This window comes from Antennarius striatus, chromosome 2 (genome assembly GCF_040054535.1).
Source record: "Antennarius striatus isolate MH-2024 chromosome 2, ASM4005453v1, whole genome shotgun sequence".
Classification (NCBI taxonomy): Eukaryota; Metazoa; Chordata; class Actinopteri; order Lophiiformes; family Antennariidae; genus Antennarius; species Antennarius striatus.
Window position 1 is genome coordinate 25,680,808 of NC_090777.1, and position 24,907 is coordinate 25,705,714.

The window sequence follows — 24,907 nt, forward strand, 5'->3', positions numbered from 1 at the left end:
GCCCTCTAATGGTGACGTCACTCGTGGGTATAAAAACAGGGAGAAGTCGCAGAAGCGCAGAAGTAGCAGCGCTGAAACTCGTTGGACCTTGGAGGGCCACACTTACCCGAACTTATTTTCAAATGGGCCCCGTTGCCTAGCGACCCCCCACCCCCAGCCTCACCGACTGATTGTACCTGGGTGCTCGTGAGCAGCAGCGCGTGCGGATTTGTTACAGGTGAGGCTTTAAAAACGGATGGGCGTCCTGCGGGTGGGCTGCTAGCGAGGGGCTAACGGGGGCTAACGGGACTCTTTGTGTCTTAAAGCTCTCAGATGCGACGGATTAAAACGTTCTTTCCTCTTCGTGTTGGGTTTTCATCACCAGTCGGGACAGATTTGAGTCAAGCGTCGCTCAAAAAAGAAAAACTGACTCTTTTGCTTGCTTTAAAAAAAAAAATTGATATATTTTTTTTTTTTTTGCTAAATTAATTGCCACTAGAAATGTCGGTGCAGCCTCACGGTTCTATTTTTTACCCTTTCTGTGGGTGCATGTGATGCGTTCAATGTCTCCTCTAGCGGAAGTCCGAGGCTCATATTTGTGTTTAAACGGAACAATGTCAAAATGTCGGTTTGTTGCAGCGATTCTCGTGTAAACAACATGACGTCACCAAGACGAGCACGAGGCGAGCGGAAATGGACGAAGAAATTATATATATATATATATATATATATATATATATATATATATATATAAACTACATTTCATTGTTTTATAGAGGATTCCTGTAGAAAATGTTTGCGTTCATTTAATTCAAGTCTTTTTTTTTTCTTGTTTTTTTTTTTTGAAAGGCAACAAAACTCATTGTGGATTATCAATGTTATCTATGATGTCATTTATCACACTTTTGTTTGTAAAATAACCACAGATAAGCCCCTCAGCGTGTAAGCATGCATTTTATTTTTTTTGATTCACTCCAGAGGAAGTGTTTATTTATTTAGCCAGAAAAAAGCTGATTTAAATGGATTTTTTTTTTCTGCCCTCCAGACTGGAAGTGATATACGGTCAGCAAGTACGAAACAATTGTCAGATGTTCAAAGTTTTGCTTTTTTAATATTTGAACAGTATGTTAAAATTATCATCTGAAACAACTGCCCCTCCCCCCCACCTCCATTTTTATTTTCAACTTTTTGGATGTTTAGTAACTCCCTAAATGAGTGGAATTTCTCAGTTCGGAATATAAATGTTCTGGTTCTGTTTTCCTCCAGGTTTCCATCAAGCACAGCGACCATCAACGGTAGAATGGCGTCCATTCCAGCAGGCGGTTCTCTCGTGGCGACCACTGACTACTACCGAAGTGAGTCTTTGTTCTGAGAGACGCTCGTCTTTCCTGTTCGGTGAGTTAAGCTTCCACCTGAGATTGAACCTCCTCTTTGCCTCCTGCAGGGCGCATCGGTTCGACGTCCAGCAGCAGCTCTTGCGGCAGTTCGGAGTACAGTGGCGAGGTCATCCCGCACCATCCAGGTGTGACTCTGGTTCTAAATATTTACACACACTTCAATGACTCACCAGGGAAAACCCTGGATGGAATATCAGCCAACAAATAGGCTGTGTCAGATTTGGTGTCTGGGCTGCCGGTCAAGTATGGCTGAGGGCGTTTGATTTCATCACTGACTCAGCTGAAGGGTGTCAGGCTGCAGGGAGATACACACACACACACACAGTCTGTGCTTAACTCCATTATCTCTCTGTAGGACTCCCCAAGCAGGACTCGGGCCACTGGTGGTCCAGCTTCTTCTTTGGGAAGCAGCCTGGGATGACTCCACTGACTGAGGAGGCACAGCAGAAGTGAGTATACTGACTCATCCGCTCTGACTCCATATCTCCTTTTTTAAAACCGCCCTCATTAGATTGACTCCAGGGACATAGAGAATCCAGTGTTCATTGTGGATCTGTGTTCTTCTTTGGTCTTCTACATAAAAAAACATCCCCTGGCCGTGTTTTTGGAGATGGAAACTAGTAAATGATAAAGCGACCAAAGGCTCAGCTGTGAAAGATCCTGTTAGGTGTGATGATTGATCTACTTTACTGGGGTTTGATTAGTTGTGGTCTGCTGAGGGTTTTGGTTGTAGTACCATCAGTGGCCACTGGGACAGATTGGCTCATTCCTTTAACTCCTACACTGTGCGTTAGCTTAGCAGTGACCCACTTTGTGTAAACGGAATGGCATTGAAAATATCCTTTCTCAATCTCTCTCAGGGCGGGGGTCCCGGGTGTGGCGACCAATGGTCAGATCACCTGCGTTGCCAAGGAGATGGTGATGCAACGCCAAGTGAGTGTGAGCAGCGAGGCGGGAAGCCCCACATCCTCTTGATGCTGCAGACTCACTCCGATCAACGCCACACCTCTGGGTGGGGGATCCGACCAACGCTAGGTGATGGGAGGGTGTCCCATTTTAAATGTTTATTATTATTATTAGTTTTTCATACTTTTTTTGTCATTGTGCTAGAGGCATCCTTGTTTTGTTTTGGTAACCTTGTTTTTATTTTTTTTTGGCAACAAAGATAAAAAAAAAATCTATTAAAAAAACTTTTCTTTTTTTTTTTTAAATTCTTTGTGACTGACTGACTGTTTGTACCTTGTCTGTGGTGCATTAACATCCACATTTGCCTGTTGACGCCCTATGATTGCGAATGCAATAAAGTAGAATCCACATTTTTGTTCATGTCTTTATTTGGTGCAGGTAAAGAGAAAATCCACCCAAAGATTTTACAGCTCAGTTTGAATCCAGAGCTGATGAGTCTTTATTAAACAGAATAAAATGTGTTCCAGCTGAAACTTAGGACTCCTTTTGGCTCGAATGAAGCTGAACCCTCCAGAAACTGGTCTCAACAGGATTATTGAGCAACAAGGTCAAGACCGGAGCAGCAGCCCAGAGGCCGTAATCTGGTTAAATAACTGGATCTGAACACTTGAATGCACCTCTAAAGGGGCCTCCAGTGGTTTCTGTTTCCACATCTGCTTCTCATTTTACTTGAATTTAAAATTAGAGATGTAGGCAGAAAATACAAGCAGTAAATGGTTAATATTTGCAATCAATTATTTGATGGAAATTGTGGAATTTCTCCAAAAGGCCATTGATTTGGGGGAGAATTCCCATTCACCTTTCTCAAACACATCTGTTAACATGTTAACATGAATGCTAGTTGCACCCCCCCCCAGTCAACAACCACCAGGTTCACCTGAAAGTTTCACGTTCATTCACCTGCACCTATGTCCGGTGTAATCAACCAACGCGTCATTTTCTCCGCAGGTGTAACGTTCGATTCTCTTTTAGTAATCGGATTTTCGGATCGTGTCCCCCACACTTGAACGTATCAATATTTTCGTCTCAGTGTCTTTCGCATTTCGTCCTTGCCGGGACCCGTAGAGTAATTTGAACGCACCTTAAGTGATGACGTCGATATTTTGAATACGTGTGGCTCCGACGCTAATTAGCTAATTTCACCTCGGTAAATTACTTTAACTAGCTTAATTGTGATAAATGATAAATAAGATAAGTAGCTTACAGTCGGATGAAACTATTTTATATTTTCTTAAATCTTTATGGAATTATTTACATCGCTTCGCTGCTACTAAATCAAAGCTAACTAGCTAGCTAATCAATTAAAGACCCTTAATGGCCTCCGTGTTGGTTTCGGGCCTTCCTGTTGGGTCGACTTGAACCGACCTGGGTCCCAGTTTACCTGGATCCACTCATTGGCATTCAGGTAAGGTGTACCTGTTCTTATTTCCAGATAGCCTAGCTTCTTCTGTGATTGTCTGCCTGCTAATCGTGTGTGCTAGTGGTGGAGCTATCCCTGCTAGCCTGAAGCTAGCTTGTCAGATCGTCCTGGATATTTATTCGTGTATACTTTTGGTAAAAGTACATTTGAAACTTTACAAGTTAAATTAAGTGTATTTATTCTGTGAATTTGTGGTTGGTTATGATTCATTTTCACATTTCTGGTGATTTCATATTGTACATGTGTCACTAGTCATGTTTTTAAAGCTATAACCTGTAATTTAATCTGGGGGGGAGGGGCTACAGTTTGAATGATCCTGACGTGAGGAGGAAAATGTTCCTGCTGACCCCTGGGCAAGTCAAATCCTGACATGACTAAAATGGTTTATGTAAGCACCGCTGGCAGCTATCCAACCTTCTGTCCCTCTGTGTGTCTATGAAACAGAGGAAAGACAAACAATGGAGGTTTGTTCTGCTCATTTGAAGGGCTGTCCTCTCATGCTGCAGTCTGTCCTAGGTCAGCAGCGCTCGGAGGGTTTTCCAGTTGGTTCTGTTCCATCGGGTTTATTCTGAACCCATCTTCAAACATCCCTGTGCTTGATAGTGAGGCCCTTACTCCTCATTTAAGTTCCAATGACCTTTCCCTGCAATGCTCTGCAACAACATCCTCATGGTTGTTATTTTATGGCTGAAACACACAAGCTCATTGGCTGAGACAGAAGAGATGCCTGAGTATTCAGTGTGTCGTATTTTGAAGGACTCTTAATGGACAAGTATCTCTGAAGAGATCATGATCATGATGTTAAAAAGAAGAAATGATCAGAGGGGACTGTCCAAAGGGTGTCCGTTGTGACACATGGACTCGGTCGGATGCTGAGTCAGTTCATACTTATCAGGAGGAAATGCAGCTCTTTCATCATCGGTCTGATATCAGCATTGTTAATAAAGCTGACGCAGATTAGAAACAGAAGCTCAGCAAAATTATAATAAAAAGTTGCCAAGCATTTCGGTGTCCTGCAGATCTCTTTTGGAACACAACTCAGAATCATGTGTTTCTCTTTCTGCTTTTGCCTGATGAAAATATTAAAGTGTCTTTTTACTTTTGTGGCATTTGTCAGTCTGACCCAGGCTGTGAAATCCTTCAGTCATAAGCATTGAGAAACGGGAAGATAAGAAAAGCTGATTTCTTAACTCCACAGTCAATGAACCGAGGAGGTGTGCTTGTTTCTTTTTACTTGACGCTCCTGTTGGCAGGTCTGGTGGGTTTGGAGGTGGGGAAGCGAAGAAATATGGAGCCGAGGACAATTTTAACCAAAAGCCGTTTGGTTCCAGAGCCACCTGAAATTGAGGGAAAGAGAGAAAACCATTAAATTCATTTGAAAATATTCTTTTAAGAGAAATAGAAAGGTAGCTCTGCCCTATCCGTTGTTCATCCTGTCTCTATGCTTAATGTCCAAATAAATCTGCAGATAAAGATCAAACAAGTCAGGTTGAAACGGGAGACAGATGTGTTTAGACGGTTTCTGCTTACGCTGCAGGTTTTCTGGGTTGCTGCGATCACTATTAAATCACAAACTGGGGGGAGGGAGGAAGCTAATCCCCATGTCTGTCTCACCTCGCTGTCGCTCAAGATCACGGGCCCCCTATGAAAAATGTAGGAGCATAGTGTGTGTGTGTGTGTGTGTGTGTGTTTGTATAGAACAGGTCTCTATTTGTCTACATGTATACTGACCCACATACCGAACATACAGACAGGATTTTTTATGAACAGTATGTGTGTCTGTAGAACTCCTCCGGCCTACTGACCTACATAGATGCCAGACTCTTGAAGGTTCAGAGGTCAAATCTCCACTGGTAATAAAATAATACATTATATTACATTGCACTATTTCTGCATTGAAACCAAAGCTTATTTTTTAATAGAAATTAACCGGCGTGTGCTTTCATGAAGTCAGGTTTTTGTGGCTTCTGATATAGTCTATAGGTGTACCATGTTGAATGTAGGGCGCGTTTGAAGATGGTTACCTGCAGGGGAAGCCATGGTGACGTGGACGGTGAGCCGTCTCTGCTGGTGCCTGTTGACCTGACAGCTGATCACAGACTTTAGCTGCTTCGGACTGGGGGTCGAGTCTGAGTGACACAGAAGCACCAACACTGGTTTGTGAATGAACATTGAGAACTGCATTTTTTTAAAACAAAAGATCACATCCAAGCTAGGAAAGTACACAGATGGATCGGCTGTATAATTAAACCCCTCAAACGAGTTTATCAACTGCAAAGCAGTATTCACCTTCATTCCCAGAAACCACGGCAGCCATTCACACTTGGCTGTTGCTCAGTTTAACAGCTTATCTGAGGGTGAGCAGAATGCCCCCACCATAAATACTAATGTGTCTTATTGAGATTCAATGTCTTAGTGTCTTGCATGATGATGCTTGCATTTGAAGGACTCACAGCTAATCGACAGCTAACCAAAAATGAAACTGTGATTATACAAGAGAAAGATAAGATCTCTATGAACGCCAAACAGTTAGAATCATCTGTCTGGTTACCAAATAGTCATGTGGGTTTTTTTTTATTTGTATTTCTGTTTAAACTACTTACCTGATTTCCACCTGACTGTATGAGCATCAACCAGGTTAAATGAATGAATAGCATCGCTTGGCCTTGGCAGAGGTGCGACCTGTACTTGGTGTCGTTTTATTTTGGTTTCATATCTAATTTAAAAAAAACTTTTGTGTCATTAAATTTAAGTGTCATTTAAGTGTCAGTTTTTTGTTATTTGAGATAAACATGGAAAAATATCAGAACCGTGGAACTATACTAATTATTTTTATCAGGTTTGACTTTGTGTTAAAATAATCGCTTTCAGGAGATATTAATTTCTTCTCTAGTTTGTTTTTCTAGTATAGCGTGTGTCATGTTTTATCTACACATATGATTTATTGTGATTTGTCAGATCGAACATATTGATTTTATGGTAGTGACAATGTTTCAGTGAGTTTAAAGATTTAAAAATCAAATTCAACTTCATTGATCCCCAATGGGGAAATTAATTGTTTTTCACTCAAGCTACACATGCATATATACTGTATGTGTACAGGCCCCTGAAACAAACACGCATACACACTAGGGGCCTGTAAGAGTGTAAATTAGTACAGTACAAGGGAAGAAGAGTGATGGGCAGCGACTCAGCGGTGTGCCCCAATTTAGCAGCTCGTAAGGAGGACGGCGCCTTGCTCCAGGGCACCTTGGCAGTGACTGGCAGGTGAGACGTCACCTCACACTCTGACGATGGCTTGGCAGGGGCGGGAATTGAACCGCAGACGCCTGCTCTAACACTGAGTTGAGACTCATTCACACTTGAGGCTTGACACTGTTGTTTGTAATTCAAATATTTACTCTCCCTTTGGCGTCTCAAGTCAGTTTCGACTGCGTGTCAGCTTACTTGTGTGAAAATGGTTGCGGGCGAGCAGACAGGCTGGAGAGTTGACGCTAGTCATGGCGAGTTGAATGTCCGACCTGAAGGGGTTGAAAGATAGAGTGTGAGATGTAACGCCAGGAAACAAACGCCCCATTGAAAAACTCAGTCTTTCTTTCCAGATCAATTCAGTTTACATCACCTCAAACATTCAACCTCATTTTAATTTCAGTTTTTTTTAAATTTGTAATTCAAATCCAAACACAAAGATGAACGAAGGGAGTCCTGAAGGTAATATATTCTAATACGATTTGAGAGGAGAGAAGTTTGTGATAGAAAACCACCCAAAGGGAGGAATGTTGAAAACATTCAACCTAATTCTGTTGTATGACTGCTGGACGGGTCTTATCTGTGTCTCATCGTGACGCATCGTTGATGGAATTTTTTAGATGATTTAAGTTAGTTTTGCATTTTTGTCACGTGGAAGAGGCTTCAGCTGAATTTGTGCTGATCCTGAAGGGAGATGTTGTGGAAAGGTAAACAGCGACGGGGCTGAAGGTCACAGCTGTTAACACAGCAAATAGAAGCTGCCATTGTTCCAATAGAAGCAGGAAAAAGTTTGTTCAACCTGTTACCTGGAATACTAACCTTGCTATTATTAGATGCTTATGTTTGTTCTCTCTGTTGGTGATTTGATGCTGAGATTGAGTTTCTTTAAATTTTTCTTTATCGTCTGCTTTGTGAAGGGTAGTGAAAGTGTTCATTTTGAGAATTTGCAGTTTCAGCACAACAGACAAAAACCCAAGGCTGACGCTGAACAACTTCAAGCCTGGCAAAGCTTTTGGAAGCATGTTCTGCTTTTGAGGTCATGCTATCGACTTATGAAACATTTTACTGGTGAGGTCTTTGTCGGTTTTTATTTGTCATTGATGATCAGGTGCATTAAGTTCACCACAAAACAGCTCAGAAATCAAAAATAGGTTTTCCTGAACTCTCAATGTTTTCAGGTTACAGTTATCAGTGAGTTCAAAAAGCTCAAACCTGTGGACCAGGCTCCACCTGGAAGAGAGCACACTCAACTTGTAGTGTTAAAACTGAGATTTTGGTTTGGTGCGGATTTTCCAAGAAAAATACTCAACAGATTTCCACAAATCTTGGTGGCAGGATGCAGGGAAGACTCCAAGAATATTCTGAAGTGATTTCTAAGAAACTTTGCCATGAAAGCTAAACAGATGTTTGAGATTGTTGGACCTTGAATGTTCCTTATATTCTGATTCCTTCTGATTCAACCTGATCTCACAGTATCGCATAAATAAGACGTGATACACACAACCGCCTACTGTCTGAATGCATGACTCCACTATTGCCCCATCGGTCGACCATGAGCGCGTCTGATCCCTCCACCTTCTCGGAAGAATAACATTATTCATCCATGTCACTGTTGTTTTTGAGCAAAAATGCCAAAACGTTTTCGTTGAATTGAATTTTGTGCATTTCTTGGTTATTTATAATGTAAAGAATCTTTGGGTTTGGACTTGGTTTGGGATCGATAAACAGGTCTTTTAGATCGATCTGTTTGTTTGCAGAGCACCAAAGCAGTGAACCAGGATTAGCAATGACCTCCTGTTCACCCTGTTTGATCAGGTCGGGTCTATCAGCGCTGGTTTTTTGATGACAGATTCTCTGACAATATTTGCACTGGTGTTGAAATATCACATGGGAGCCTCAATCGGCGAGGTTGGACATTTATATTTAGAGATAAGCTCAGTTTGTGGTCCAGGGATCATCATTCTGCTTTGAAAGCCTTGATGCTCCTGTTTGGGTTTGAGTTCTAAATAGTTTTGTCCTTGTCCTTGTTCTTTAACACAAGCGTTGTGTAGTAAAAAGTATCATCACTACGCACTTGTTTTTCAGATGTTAGCTATATCATAGCCATATATAAGAGATGTGAAGTCAGAGGTCAGTTCACTGTTATATAAATATGTCCGGAACATACCCCTGCCTCATGCCCGTAAGTCCACTGGGATAGGCTCCAGCAACCTCCGTGACCCCCGTAAGGAGAGAAGTGACAAGGAAAATGAATGAATAGGTGAATAAATTGGAAGGGAGTGGTGGAACTGGAGCACAGATGTTTGTGTCGATAATATTTGTGCTGAGAAGATAAGTTCAGCGCTTCACGGTCTGTGTGGTATTTCACAAGAGGATGACCCATACTTGCTGTTAGTAACAGTACCCCCCCTTAAAAAAAAAAAATCAGCTGGAGTAAACAAAATATTTTTGCATCTCCTATCTGTGAGTTGCTATTGCTTGATGGATAGATATCTGGATGTTTCTCTTTCAAATATGTTGGCTGACATTTCCAAAAGCATGCAATGTATTCCTTTACAGTAAAAAACCACCCTAAGTTATGCAGCTAGCAGGGGTGCGGCTTAGGACATCACATTCATGAAGCTAAAAATACACAACTGAAATGTAAAAGATTCTCTGGTTTGTTCTGAGGCTCTAAACACACTTTTGTTAATAGAAACTTGCATAAAGTTATATTAAATTCTGTCAAACCCTTTGTGGAACCTGTGAAAGACGAGCTCGTCCTGGTTGGACCACCTCTCACGTCTTCCAGTTTGTTGACTGCCTTGTGTGAGTCGGCGTAAACACTTCTTGTGTTGGAAGCCTCGCCGCTCAGTCAGATGTAGGGGAAAGGTTGTCCCCTCCCACTCTTGTTTCACCCACCCTCCTTTTCCCTCGTTCAGATCAACCCTGTGGCTGTGGTACACTTCATATAAGGAACTGTTTTTTATTTTAGGAACCTGTTCTCATTCGTCTCTCGCATCCAACAGCTGATCTGAGCAACATTAGCTCAGCAGGGAAGGGAGGGGAAGGGAAGCAGCCATAAGAAGAAATGAAAAACCAAAACAAATAGGGGAGGAAAAGAACAGAACTGAGGGAGGACAGACAGGAAGGGAGGGAAAGACGAAAACAAAGAAGGCTGGAAGGTTGAAAGAAAGAAGATTGAATGAGACAAGGAAGAAAGAAACTTCAGATGGGAACAAAGAAGGAAAGTTGAAAGAGAAGATGAGAGGAAACAAAGAACACGGGAAAGCAAGAAGGAAGGAAATGTTAAGAGGGAACGTGGGGAGAAGGACACTCATAAGGAAGTTAGGCAGGAAGTAGGAAAACCAGGCATTTCGTGAGCATGCTCCTTAAACTGAGTAACCCTGAATGACTGAGATAAACAGACCCACCTTCTGCCAGCTCTTCACCTGCTTAAACTTTCTTCTCTGATTCATAAATGAGCTTCAGCGCTTTAAAACAGAAGGAAGCATCAGCAGGTTTTTCTCCACAGGAAGTGACCGCCCTTCTGCTTCCATAGGCGGCCAAGGAGTGGCTTATATTTTTGCCAGAGTCGAGTGGCATCACCCTAGACAGAAGGTCAGCACCCATTTTTACGGCTCAGACAAACATGGGCTTGTTTTAGCTCACTGTTGACCTGGATTACAGCTAGTTATAGGTCAGAGGTCACAGGAATGAACTTGGGGTATCCTTTAGCTGAGCCCTCTCTAACAATAGTCATGGACATGACACATGCAGGACCTGACAGGTTGGAAGCATTCATGCTTGCTCAGCTTATTTCTCTGCTGACATGAATTGAAACAGAAAGTGAATTTATTACAGGGAGTCAGCTTCAGAGACAGCTGGGACAGGACTAACACTAATCCTAATCCTAACCCTAACCCTGATCCTGAACCTAACCTTAACCCTAATTCTGACCCTAACCAACCATCGTTCCCCTCCGGATCGAACCTAACAATGAATATACTGTGGGTAAAGCGGTGTGATTTTTGCCCCTGGCATTGAATAGTTTCCACTATTCTAACTTCTACCAGCATCTAAAAGCTGTTAGGACACCATGAATCTTTTTAAAAGCCTCATTCTGCAGGTCTTTCCCAGGGAGGGGGACACTTTTCCCTGCAGCCTACATTGATCCTGACCTCAGCTGGCCGAGATCCCCTCGCCTCCGGGTGGATGACACTGAACAGCATCTGTCATAAATCTTTGACTCCCACTGGAAACCAGAAAAGGACATGCAGCTGACTTTTAGTCTTTCCTTTTGCACATGCTAAAGTATCTTCAACATGTGCACATTCCAGACAGGCTCTCTAGGTTTTAGCATGGATCCCCGTGTCCAGTGGGCTAAAGGAACAGGAAGACCGTCAAACCAAGACAGCAGCTGCAGTCCTTTTGGATCCAAGACGGTCATGCTGGATTCTAGGGAGCCCCAGTTCCAGGGTGGAAACAAGGGGGAAACTATTCCTTGAATGTCAGCTGTAACCATAACGTGCTTTAACTTTTACCTTCCTAACATCACAAATCCAACATTCGCTAGTTACATTTTCAGGTGACGTTATTTCCAGCAGGAGCTGGAGAGTTTGTCAGATAAAGTCAACAGAAGTGTGGCCTGTCCTCTGCTCTGTCTTCTCTACATCCTGCTTTGCGTTATTTCTCTCTAAGCTCAGATTGTCTGTCTAGGTGGAGTAGATCAGTTTGATTGGCACCTTTTATTACATCTCAATGTGCTCTGGATATGTGACAAGCAGTTGAGTTATGAAATACCGCCTTAAAAGCGTTGAGACAACATGCCATAAAATAATGGGAAACGATCCATCTGGAAACAAACCAAGTACAATGCTGAAGGCAGTGAAGCTAAAGGACAAAGTGTAGACGTGAAGATGTCAGTTTTGTTGTGTTTTCATGTTCTTCATTGGATCAACTCGTTTCAAAAGGTTTTATTTAGGTTTTATTGTCAGGAGTCCAACTGGAGAAACAAACATGATGCATGAGTAAAAATTTGATTAAATTCTAGAGAAGAGAATGACAGCTGCCTCATAAGTACTGATGATCCCTTGAAATCATTTTGAACCTGTATTTCCAGTGAAGTGAATAAACAGCGAAAGTCCCAATGTTCTTAGCATTCTGTCAAATAAGAGTCTGGAAATGAGTCGGTAAAGTTTAAAACTCTTACCTTCGTTGGGTGTGTGGTCGTAAACAAACCACCAGACGGATGAGTTCTGATCAGCAGAGATCCAAAACAACAGCAGACAACAAGTCAACGCTCTGCAGACACACGACGAACACGCCTCCCTTTCATGTGATGAGGCAGCCTGTCTCTTCCCTCCCTTCACCCCTCTGTTCTCCTTCCTCTCCGGTCCTCGTCAAGCTGGATTTTCAAGAGGGAATCTGGAGCTCCACATGGTAAATGATGACACAGATGAAGGACATGCAGCTGATAGCTGGCGGCTCCAGACATGACTGCAGGATGTTGATGCCGATCATGCATCGACAATGTGTTGTGAAATGATTACAATTAATGGTGCCAAGAGACACTGACTCAGTTCTAGAAAGTCACGCTGGTTACTGTTTTTAGAACTCTTGGCATTTACATCTTATTTTGAACAGGAGGTAGAAAGACACTGTCATGGTTGGAACGCGTCTTGCTAAACTAACAACTTCAAACTATCTGGTTCTCAATCTAGGTCATGGTTATCCAAAGCCGTTTAAATCAATCCACTGGACTTGAAGAAAGTTTCTTGAAGACATTTCACCTCTCATCCAAGAGTCTTCTTCAGTTCTACTGGTGGTTGGTTTTGTCCAACAGCCATAGTCGAGACTAGTCTGGCTGATCAACAATGTTTGATGAGGGTGTCAGGGAGTTTCGAAAGGATTGTAAATGTTTCTTCTCCCACAGTACACTAACACAACGCACAATCAAATGCCCCTGAAAACATTGGCTGTCCAATCATAGCTGTTACCTGCGTCTGTCTTCCCTTCTAGCATTTCTGGGATGCAGCAACGTTCATGTTAACAGAGTATCTATAGGGAAACTTAAGCTAACGTCTGTCAGAGTAGGTCATCCTCCGTTGCTTGGAGGATTTGGATTTAAAGCGCACAGATAAAGTCAGATGGTAAACATTTCCAGTGGATGACTCTTTTTGACCTACAATCTGTTGACTTTCACTGAACCTCCAGCACTTAAGCTCGTCTGGACATGAGCTAACGTTAGCGACTAGCACCGAACCAATTGGTCTCTGAGGTTCGTCCTTATTTCCGTGTAAACACTTGCATATTAGGACTTTGTGTGTCTGTTCTTACATCATGTTATTTGTGTGAACAGATGCTCCAGAGTCTCTAGTTGTTGTTCCAGATCAAACACAATTAGTCATTAAGAATAATATTCCTCCTGTCGCCAATGTCTGTTGTCAGTGGCGACAAAGTTCTTCTATTTGAGGTCAAAATGTGTCTGAACTGATTAAAAACCAGTTTGTCCAGAGTCTGTTTGGACTTGATCTGCACATTGCAGGTCTGACGTCTGATGCTGGGTTAACTTGGGGTTGGGGGAGGTTAAGCATCGACACACACACACACACACACACACAGGCTTCAGTGTGGGGTACTTTAAGCACTAATGTGTGTGTTTGCTTTTTAAGAATACACCCAGATAAAATCTGTTGAATATTTTCTTTTAATCTTGCAGAAGTGGTGGACGTTCATATCTTTCCACTTTCATTGCAAAGGTGAGAATATAGAAGTCAAATATTTATTCCAGCAGCAGTGGAGAGTCTAATCACATGCCTCGTGAAACATGATCCACAATAAATAAAAAGGAAGCCTTTGGGAATCATTTTAATTTAGTTACATTTAATTAAATTGAATAATTTAATTGCTATTGAGAATACATTTAAATAATTGTGTTCAGGCCGAAGACAAGTAGATCCAGGATTTAAAGTTTGACTTTGAACCCGTTAAACACTGAACATTTTTAATTTCACATATTTTTTCGTTGACACCTGTAGTTTAGTGTAATTTCTTTCTAAAATTGTATTTTTAAGGAATTTTCCTTCAAATTATACCAATTTTTTTACATTGTTTTCAATAACAATGTCGTGTAAAGCCTTTGCTGTGCGTGAATCAGCATGTGGAAATTTCCTATAATCCCACATTTTTATTTTGAATTCTTGATAGAATTCAGAAAAAGCGTCATTTAATAAATGTAGATAATAAAGTGCAGCTGCGTCTGTTTAGGTCAGAGTCCCTGAACGCATCGCACCGGTTCGGTCCAATTTATTTGTTTTATCGTTCTGCGTTTCTCCCGTTTGCAGAGAACCTGAACGTAGAACCGGAAGACGGCGAATGAATCCCTTCACTGCAGCGGGTAAAAGAGAGACAGCTACTGTGACTGTACTGCCCCCTGCTGGCTGAAACTAGACACTGCAGTCAGATTTTAAATCCGCTGCATAGACGTCATCACGTCGCGTTTGCGTCTGTTTCATCCGTTAGTGAAAGGCTAAACGTTCATCTAAGCATCACTGCCAGGTGAAAAATGAACAACTGTACTTGAAACCTGTCACACGGAACAGTTGGTTCAGTTGTTTCAGATCACCACCAACACTCAAACTCACTCCAGGTCATAGGAGCTGTTGTCCAGCTGGCTCTTCAGGGTCTTAAAGTCTGGCCGATCTTCTGGCTGGGCGCTCCAACATTTTAGCATGATGTTATAGAGAAAGTTGGGGCAATTGTCCGGAGCTGGCATCCTGTATCCTTTGGTAACCCGTTCATGCGTTTCCTGGTTGTTCATAGCTGGGGAAGGTAAGAGGAAGCAGGGAGAAAGAAACGTAAGTGTAAAGATGCAACCACTGCATCGCTCAGTTCAAGGGTTATTTATTGATCGTCTTTCCCTCCTGCTGACAAAGCAGGATTACACAAAGTTACCCGACGGATTGTGATGACGCTCGGACAAGTTGGAAACGTCACACGAGGTACCTGCTAAATTTAGAAGGGATCCATTTATTTGTGCTTCGACTTCATAACCAATGGTTGGGGCATGTGCAGAACAAGGAATTATTGAATGTTGGAATTTTAGTGCGATCCAGGACTTGAAAACAGATTAAATCTACATGTTGAATAGTTTGACTTGTGTTGTAAGAGTTAAGGAATGTGGAGAACATTTGATCAGAACATGATGAATCTCCTCATGAAGACAGATTCCTCCAGGAAGTCACACCAAAAACAGAAAACTAATCTCAGATGTGTCACTCTACCAACCTGGGTAGGGAACGCCTCCATAGGTGGCGATTTCGTAGAGTAGGATGCCAAAAGACCAGACGTCCGACTTGTTGGAGAACTTTCCATGAGTGATGGCCTCAGGAGCAGTCCACTTGTAGGGAATCTTCTTATCATCTGTTATGTAGAACGGCTCCTGGAAGACAAATCAGTTCTAAGAACTGTAGACGAGATTGGACCCAAAAAAAAAGACAGACCCCCCCCCCCTTCCCTCCCTACCTTGATCACCCTTGCCAGTCCAAAGTCCGCCACCTTACAGATGTAGTCCTCACCCACCAACACATTTCGAGCTGCTAGATCTCTGTGGATGCTCTCCTTCTCCTCCAGGTAAGACATCCCATCAGCCACCTGGGCACCCATGTCAATAAGGGACGCAAAGTCTTGATTTTGCCCCTCCGGTCCTGAAACCAAAGCAAAGAGGATCAGAATCTGAGTGAGTTGGGGTTCCAAACTGAAACGGTGAAGCAGAAGGGTACCTCTGAGGAAGCCCAGCAGGTTGCCTTTCTCCATCAGCTCCGTGATGATCCAGAAGGGCGTCGATGCTGTGCAAATGGCGAACAGGGAAATGAGGTGGCGATGGCGGAGTCTCTTTAGGATCTCCACTTCCCTCTGAAATTCAGCGTGGTTCAGCTCGGAGTCTGACAGAATCCAAAAGAGGAACCAGGACCATGTTGTGAAATCGTGATTCACCAAACATGACAATTCAAACAGGTCAATCCAAGACAAGCAGGGGTTTTCTGTGCTTGGTAAATGCTTAAAAGAAAAATGGGTCTTAATAATGACAGGGATTTTTATTTCAATCGTACGACAGATACAACATGGTACAAGCTAACACAGCCTCCCCCTGTCCAGAAAGAGGATCATCCAATTTGTTCAGACAAGATGTGATGGGTTCAGGAGAGAGGAAGTGAAAGATGTGGATACACAAACAGTCTTTTATTCAGACTGATCGTATTCCACCACAAAACAGTCTGAGGCCCCGCCCCAGCTTCCACACCACACAAAGGAAACTCAACCAACTGCAAGTCTTACAGGTGAACTACAGGTAACTGAACACTTGAGCGATGAAGGAGGGGCCGGATCTCACTGGAGTGACAAAGTTTCATTTAGGTTTGATTTAGAGTTCAGCTTTTCAGTCGTACCAGGGAATTAGTGAACAGCTCTACCATGGACAGGTAACCCAGACCCACACCAGTCATTGTAATATTACTATCTGGAATACACCAACCAGAAAGGTGGATGAAGAGGTCCTACCGTTTCTCAGGATCTTAATGGCCACTTTGATCATGTTTTTCCAGCGTCCCCGGTGAACGGTGGCGAAGTAACCACTGCCCAGCTCCGCCTCCACGGTAAACTCCGACTTCGGGAGCTCCCACTCGTCCTTGTCACAAACCGGGATGTTGGGTGGAATCTGACGGAAACAAAAATATCGACAACTTAAAGTGTGTTTAATTTAATGATTCAATCGCTGCACAGTGTAGATGATCAAATTAAAATGAAGTTTGATTCATTTTTAATATGATTTAAAAACTGGTCACTCAGAGCGCCTGCACACATGTGTCACAAGTCCCGTGGGCCACATCTGGCCCACCACATAATAATATGTGGCCCTCAAGGGCATGAAAGGTCAAAGTGTCTAAAAATAAAATATTTCAAAATTTACTTTGAAAGCGACAGCTACCAGGAACACGAGTCACCGTTGTGACTTGGCAGTTTGTTCAGCGATAGAAACGATGAATGCTGTTTGTTCAGTATGAACTGGAATCCCGATGATTCAGGTATTAGCGTTGGCGCTGCTGCTATATGGCATTCTAAAGTTTTGTGTGATGACTGGGCACTTCCTGGTTTGACAGCAGGAATGAGAGAAACTAGAAGACAACCAGCTGGTCGGATCCTACCTTCTTACAGGGGTTGCCCATCGGGGGGGTGTTGTTGAGGCTGTTGGTGCAGTAGAACTCCACCAGGTCCATCATGGAGCTGAAGTGCTGGCTCTGCTCTACGTGATAGTTGTTCTCGTGGTCCTGAAGGACTTTAAAGTGTTTCACCCGTTCACTCGACCTCACTGGGGAAAAATAGTTTAAAAAAGGAAAGATTTATCAGATTGCAAAGTAAAACCAAATCTGAAAGAAAGTATGTGTTGAAAGGTTAGTCGGCTCCAGTAGACACAGCTTAAGTCATTAACTTCTCCAGACTAAACCGAAGATAACCATTCCCAGTTCTGTCTTTTCCTTTCGGCTTTTCCCTTCAGGGGTCGCCACAGCGAATCAGTTGCCTCCATCTAACCCCGTCTTCTGCATCCTCTTCTCTCACACCAACTACCTTCATGTCCTCTTTCACTACATCCATAAACCTCCTCTTTGGTCTTCCTCTAGGCCTCCTGCCTGGCAGTTCAAAACTCAGCATCCTTCTACCAATATCTCTCCTCTATCTACCTACCACTATCTCTCCTCTGGACATGTCCAAACCATCTCAGTCTGGCCTCTCTGACTTTATCTCCAAAACCTCTAACATGTGCTGTCCCTCTGATGTACTCATTCCTGATCCTATCCTTCCTGGTCACTCCCAAAGAGAACCTCAGCATTTTCATCTCTGTCTCCTGTCTTTTCCTCCTCAGTGACACTGTCTCTAGGCCAAACAACATCGCTGGTCTCACCACAGTTTTGTACACCTTTCCTTTTAGCTGAAACTCTTCCATCACACATCACACCTGACACTTTTCACCACCCGTTCCATCCTGCCTGTACACGCTTCTTCACCTCTTTTCCACACTCTCCATTTCTCTGGACTGTTGACCCTAAGTACTTGAAATCCTCCACCTTCTTGATCTCTTCTCCCTGTAACCTCACTCTTCCACTTGGGTCCCTCTCATTCACACACATGTACTCTGTCTTACTGCGGCTAACCTTCATTCCTCTCCTTTCCAGGACAAACCTCCACCTCTCTAGCTTCTCCTCCACCTCTTCCCTGCTCTCACTACAGATCACAATGTCATCTGCAAACATCATAGTCCATGGAGATTCCTGTCTAACCTCGTCTGTCAGCCTGTCCATCACCATAGCGAACAAGAAGGGGCTCAGAGCTGATCCCTGATGCAGTCCCACCTCCACCTTGAACTCCTCTGTCACACCTACAGCACACCTCACCACTGTCTTACAGTCCTCATACATGTCCTGCATTGCTCTCACATACTTCTCTGATACTCCAGACTTCCTCATACAATACCACAGTTCCTCTCTGGGCACCATCTCTGGGCAACCATTCCCAGTTCTGTACTATACTTTATTAATGGATGCATTTTCGATAGTATTTGGTTAATACCAAATATTATTGAAAAAAATATTATTGACTATTTTAAGTTTGCAAACAATTCAGTATTTTTTAATCCAGGTTGTTACGATTTAAGTTGTTCGACAGTTGTTCCACAACGCCTGCAGATTAACATTTTCCTTTCTGCCAGCAGGTACGAAATCGAAATCCGACAAACCTCAGAGGTCTGAAAACGAAGGCTGGATGAAGACGACCAGAAGAACAGTTTCTGTTTTCACGCCTCGTTTCCAACCGAGACGCTGCTCAGATGTCTTCAGATATCTTTGAAGATATCACTTGTTGACTGTTTTAGACCAGCTCTGTATGTGACGTGCAATGACATGACTTCTGTTACGCTTTGGCACTATGTAACTGGCACTATGGCACTTTGGCACTATGTGATCCTAAATTTCCCAGTTTGGGATAAATAAAGTATATATATCTAACTAAAATGTGATTGATGGATTTTCATGATCTCTTATCTGCTGCCCACATGTCATGAATCATTTTATTGATGATAGTCAGTGTTATGTTTCGTTCAGCAACACTTCCTCTGCGCTCCGCGGCAGGACGGGTTACAAACAAAGCTAGGTGTTACCATTCCAGGAATACTTCTTCTAAACAGATTGGAAAATGGCGTTCGTCACACACTTCCTGTTTGTCCCGCTTGAAAGTGAAGATTAGTGATGGAAAACAAACGCTGACATTTTCCGTGGTTGCGCTCGTTGCCCTTGTAAAGGGCATCGGTTAAATGACTTGTGACTGTTTCCTGTGCTGGTAGGTGGATTTTGTCCCGTCTTTGCTAAGCTAATGTTTTACCGGCTGTAGCGTCGTATTTATCTTACAGATAAGAGCGTGACATCAGCCTCGAACGGGACGACAGCTAGACGTTTACCACCCTGATGGAGACAAACTGGAGATTGATTTTGGTTTGGTCGGTTTTGGGGCGTGGCAGCAGTTAAAAAAGGAATCATTTCCAGCCATGTTTATCAGACGAGACAGTTTCTGGTGATCTTTGTGGAGATAAATGCAAAATCCGGTTTGAAATGTTTTGTCTTCTGTCAGCTTCAAACAACTTCCTTTATCAAACACGAATGACTCTGTTCCAGAGCTGAAGTGAAACTAGTTCTGTTTTTACCCACGGACTCAAACGCCTCATCCTCCTTCTGTTTTTGGCCTTCCTCCCTCATCGCCCAGTTTCATGCCTTGCCTGACAGAACGTATCCAACGTTGTCTTTCTCGCTGTGCCGGACGAGGAAGGCTCTGTCGTCGTTTCCCGGTCCCAGGAGGTGGCTCTGGGCCTGGAACCGATTCATCGTCCCAAAGTACCACCTGGATGAAGATGGAGAGAGAAAGGTCGTGACCAATGGGAGGACTCACAAGTGTTCTGGTGTCATGATTAGAATGACACTGGTTCTGGTTGAATTTTAGTAAACACAAATAAAATATTGTTAAGATACAGAAGTTACCGTTTTTTAAATTATTTTATTCTTGTATTTGTAAATAGTTAAATGTTTCCAGTTGTTTTTTCTTTAGTGTTTTTTCAAGGGAAAAGATAAAATTAATTTTAAAGTCGATGCTGAAGAGTGAGAGCTAGCGTAGCCCCTGAAAGCTAACTCCTGTGTGTTTAAAACGGATGTGAAACGGCCACAAATAGCAGCGACATTAAAAACCACTTCAGCTTTGTGGCACCTGGCGAACGACCACACGTTTCATGGCCCCGTGGTGTATTTGTGTCCCAGCATGCATCAGTGCTCAGAGACACGGCGCTGACATTAAAGCGGCAGTGATGACATTCAGGGTTTGCACCAGAGGACGTTTCAAAGATGAACGTGAAGCTGAAGCTGGTGAAGTGGAGACGGAAGGTCTGACCTGCTGCAGAGCAGGGGGCGTGGCATGATGCCTAGAAAAAAAACATTTCACACCTGACACACCACTTCCTGTTAGCAGCAGGTGAATTAAACCAATCATCAACCAATCAAACAATTCCAACAGGTGATTCTGATTGGATGCCGTCCTGCTTCACTGTACCCCTACAGCGGGGTTTGAGTGTGCAGCCTGACTCAAACCCCGCCTCTGGACACGCCCTTCTTCATGACCCTAAATAACCTGAAATTATTTCAACATTTCCACACTTGTTGACAAACAAGTGAGAATATTAGTAAACAAACAAACACCTGCTGCAGGAGAAACAAACTTCAACAGGTGTGACGTCCGTGACGTCATCTAAATCACTTCACTCACGGCTGCATCTCCAGCGTCTCCGCGCGGGCCAGGTAGTTACTGGGCACGACCCCGGTGTCCAGGACGCGCCCGTTCCGGTCGATCCTCCGCGCGGACCACCAGGTCCCGTTCCGGTTGATCACGCTGAACAGATCCCCCTCCGTGAACGAAAGCTCGTCCTCTTGCCGCGAATCGAACGACCAGAGCGCCGTGAAGACGGAGCTGCTCTCCACCGGGCGCTCCTTCTGACCCGGTGCTCTCCAGTCGAGGCTGCTGCCGCCGCCGCCGCCGCCGCCGCCCACATCCCCTCCATCGGTAGAAGCGTTTTTGTCTCCAAAGATCCTCTGTCGCAGCGCGTCTAGACACGGACAAGCTGTCCGCAGACACTCGCCCATGGGTGACGGTGAGTGGCCCCCGTTCAGAGCCGACGCGACCCCCTTCTGGCTCCTAGCGCCAGCCGGCCGCACCTGTCCGACAGGTAGGAGCCGCCGCGCCGGAATGCGTGGAATGCTGCGGGAAGGAAGCTGCTGCGTTCCCGTCACACCGTGGACTCCCTCCAATGACTGTCAACTTCCTAATGGAGGAGGTAATAACTGACAGAAGCCCCGCCCACCAAGAAATCTGTCTAACTGATGGATGCAGGTGGTGGGAGGGGCTCACCTGTGCAGCTTTGAATCAAGAGGCGCGCCTGCGTTTTTCTTAAAGGTCCCATATTATGTATTTTTAACTTAATGTCATTCAGCTGCCAGATGTCCAACTAGACTGTATTCCAAATATTTTGACCTAAAGTGATCTGTGGTCCTAAATATCAGCTTTTCAAAACCGCTCATCTGAGCTCCTCACAAAACGCTTCGTTTCAGACCTCCGGCTGCAGTATGTTAATGAGCTCCGCTGGTCCACGCCTCCTTCACCTGGGCCACGCCCCTCTGACGTAGAGCGTTAGGCTAACGGGACACTGACCGGCATTACGTTTGTTAGCATTATGGCGTTTGGAGGACCCATCGTGTCGGCGTACATCTATGACCCTGAGTCGGACCCAGAAGAAACACCGACTGTGCGGCTGCAGCAGGACGTTTCTGAACGGTTAGTCCGTGTGAACGTTACTTAGTTGGTTCTGTTGTTTTGTTGTGTACCCTACGTCATCACAGGACGTTAGCATCGTCCGGTAGCTACTTTAGCTTCTACTCCCGCCTCTCATCACACAGTAATAATGTCACATGTCTTATTATGTATTTTGTATATGTACAGATGTGTTGACTGTTAAAATGTTGCTGTATTTCTGTAAGTGACGGTAAAGTCTGATGGTGGTTCTGATAGTTATTACCATGTGGCTAATGCTAGCTTCTGCTCACGGCTAAGTTCCTTTATTTTTCTATCACATTGATTTAACCCGTTACTAAGCTGCTAAATGTTTGAGGCAGTCCTCTGTGACAAGACACACGGAGCTGACACCTGCCACCAGTTTAATGGTGAAATGATGTAACCATATTGCAGTGATGCTTTTATCTACTCTATTTTGAGGTGTCTTCACCTGTTGTACAGGTGTTCCTGTGGACACTGTGAATGTATGCCAACAGAAGCAGAAAACATCTGTTTGGAGATACAAGTAGCAAGCTCACAGCTAAACCACAAAGTTATGTCTCTACGGTATTCGGCTACTTTTACAACTAAATTCAAAATACCTTTACCATGTTTTTCACTGTAGGTTAGGATTCGTCTGCAGGAGGTTGATGAAGTTCCGTGCATGACTCAACATCCTGGGTTCCAGCCTGTGTACCTAAACGTGTACACCCTACAAAGGGCCGGTCACGTACTGAGGGCCAGGTATGGCCCTTCACGTCTGAGACCAATACATCGGTAAGTCGTTCTTTGAAAAATGTCAGAATAAAAACTAGTTATGTCTTATTTTGCTTCATTAGGCATTCCTTCATTAATGCAGTAACATGACATATATAGGTACAACAAAATCTAATATATTGTATTTGCGACATGTTGATTTTTATCTTATTAATAGACATGTTGAACATTTTTTTGGTATTCACAATCCATTTCTGTTGACACATACAAGCATTTATTTACATAAAACAATACATCCAATAATAATATTGAGAACACAGGGCCATCCTGTCAGGAAATCAACAACAGTTGTAATACTCGGGATTGAAAACATTGTGAAATAAATAGTTTTGTGTCCTTTTTCTGTAGATGGTGCAGACATCTGGCCTATCGCCCCTTTGTTGGCTGGTGCTGGGGCTACTTAGGGTGCAGAATCTGGGTTGTCATCCCAGCATGTGTGGTCCTTCACATACGCCAGGAGTTTCCTGAAGACAAAGGCCACTACGCTGGATTTAGACCGAGTCTTGGTTGAACCTGGTCATGTAGCTGGCAATGACCTCCTCCTTGTCCGGACGCTCATACTGGGCGAGGAGAGGAATGGACAACATCTCATTTGTGTATGGCATGGGGTCCACCAAGACTTTGTCACATATGAGGTCCAACATGTCTGCTACAAAACCTGTTCCATAAAACACAAAGATAGATATTTACTGTTATTGATATTGTTTGATTCATTTCTTTTAGAAAAATTGTGTTCAAAATACATCCTGGTACTTGCTACTAATTTATTTATTTGTATGGTTACTTTTAACTGTGTTTTGTTTCAAACAATTACCAACAGAATTTCAAAACATGTTTGTTTGAAATATTAAAATATTGCAACACTAACAGAATGTTGGCTGTCTTGTGAGGTTTGACTCATTGTCGCATTGTCCCTTCAAAAGCCTTTGGAAAGTGGATCTTATAGAGGGGTACACCAAACGTAACGAAATAAGGAGCCAAAACAATATATAACATACATGAAAATGTCTCAAATTTTTTTATACTAAAGTCTTCACTTACTGTCTTGCTGGAATATTCTAAAACACAACACTCTTATTTTTTACTGAACTACTATCAACACATGTGCATTCACTAACACCTATAGACAACTATATTTAGAAAATTAGTGTATTTAACAAATTTTATTAAAACGTATGGAATATGACTTGTACATACCTTTTCTTCAATAGTGGGAATGAAGAGTCCTGCAGGACAGCTGTGTACCAACAGTATGGGTGTCCCCTGGGTCAGTTTGGCCCCCCACGACACTTGAAGCTGTAGGCTGAAAGGATGCACAAGGAAGAGGGACACTAGTTTCAGGACACCAATGTTCTGATTTTGGATGAAGACAGACCTGTGTGCGTTGTTGCTATGACGACCAACAAACAATCGACTCTAACACGTACGCGCACACACAATACGAAACAAAGCACAACTCCCTACTTAGCCTAGCATAGCATGACTTCATTTATGCTGACAGATAATAGAAAAGAACATATGAGACCAACCTACGTGTGTTGTACCTACTGTAGGTCAGGCACGCACAAACACAATACACAAACGCGAAACAGAGGCAACTTCCCTACATAGCCTAGCATAACATGACTCCATGCTAACAAACTATAAGAAAATATGAACCAACTTGCGTGCGTTTTAGTTTTATACTGTCGGTCCAGCACTCACACACACGCAACACGCAAACGCGAAACAAAGGAGACCTCCCTACATAGCCTAGCATAGCATGACTTCATTCATGCTAACCGACAAAAAGAAAAAAAGATCAAATGTGAGCCCAACTCTGGTGCGTTGTTACCTACAGTAGGTACTGTAGGTTTAGCACACACACGTTGTACCTACAGTAGGTACTGTAGGTTTAGCACACACACGTTGTACCTACAGTAGGTACTGTAGGTTTAGCACACACACGTTGTACCTACAGTAGATACTGTAGGTTTAGCACACACACGTTGTACCTACAGTAGGTACTGTAGGTTTAGCACACACACGTTGGAGCCACACACACGCAAACGCGAAACAAAGCAGCAGCACCTAATTAGCCAAATAGCACTGGATCACCCATGCTAACAGACAACTGCTAAAAAGATGAATATGGTGAGACTAACCTGTAACCGGGGTGCAGGTCCTTGGTCCCGTATGGTTGGGAGTGATCCTTGAATGAGGATCAGTCTCAGGCAAAGCCCCG

The 24,907-nt window shown here is 43.4% G+C and overlaps 2 protein-coding genes across 2 annotated transcripts; one reads left to right on the forward strand and one right to left on the reverse strand.

Annotated features, from left to right (window-relative positions):
* Positions 1-48: 48 nt before the first annotated feature.
* On the forward strand, positions 49-2,694 carry ppdpfb (pancreatic progenitor cell differentiation and proliferation factor b). The gene is made up of 5 exons (XM_068341753.1): positions 49-217; positions 1,246-1,334; positions 1,424-1,501; positions 1,732-1,825; positions 2,237-2,694. The coding sequence occupies exons 2-5, from the start codon at positions 1,280-1,282 to the stop codon at positions 2,349-2,351; spliced, it is 342 nt and encodes a 113-aa protein (XP_068197854.1). The 5' UTR covers positions 49-217; positions 1,246-1,279; the 3' UTR covers positions 2,352-2,694.
* Positions 2,695-13,699: 11,005 nt separating this feature from the next.
* On the reverse strand, positions 13,700-21,371 carry ptk6b (PTK6 protein tyrosine kinase 6b). The gene is made up of 8 exons (XM_068341740.1): positions 20,848-21,371; positions 19,814-19,935; positions 17,196-17,359; positions 16,552-16,708; positions 15,774-15,935; positions 15,517-15,698; positions 15,280-15,433; positions 13,700-14,814 (listed from the first exon to the last, which is right to left on the reverse strand). The coding sequence occupies exons 1-8, from the start codon at positions 21,219-21,221 to the stop codon at positions 14,633-14,635; spliced, it is 1,497 nt and encodes a 498-aa protein (XP_068197841.1). The 5' UTR covers positions 21,222-21,371; the 3' UTR covers positions 13,700-14,632.
* Positions 21,372-24,907: the final 3,536 nt, after the last annotated feature.

Excerpts from the sequence above, each read along its gene's own strand:
- ppdpfb (XM_068341753.1), top strand. The coding sequence starts at position 1,280 with ATGGCGTCCATTCCAGCAGGCGGTTCTCTCGTGGCGACCACTGACTAC. Across the intron at positions 1,502-1,731 it reads GGTCATCCCGCACCATCCAG|GACTCCCCAAGCAGGACTCG; the intron begins GTGTGACTCTGG and ends ATCTCTCTGTAG. Across the intron at positions 1,826-2,236 it reads ACTGAGGAGGCACAGCAGAA|GGCGGGGGTCCCGGGTGTGG; the intron begins GTGAGTATACTG and ends AATCTCTCTCAG.
- ptk6b (XM_068341740.1), bottom strand. The coding sequence starts at position 21,221 with ATGGGCGAGTGTCTGCGGACAGCTTGTCCGTGTCTAGACGCGCTGCGA. Across the intron at positions 19,936-20,847 it reads GAGACGCTGGAGATGCAGCC|GTGGTACTTTGGGACGATGA; the intron begins GTGAGTGAAGTG and ends ATCTTCATCCAG. Across the intron at positions 14,815-15,279 it reads TGGAGGCGTTCCCTACCCAG|CTATGAACAACCAGGAAACG; the intron begins GTTGGTAGAGTG and ends TACCTTCCCCAG.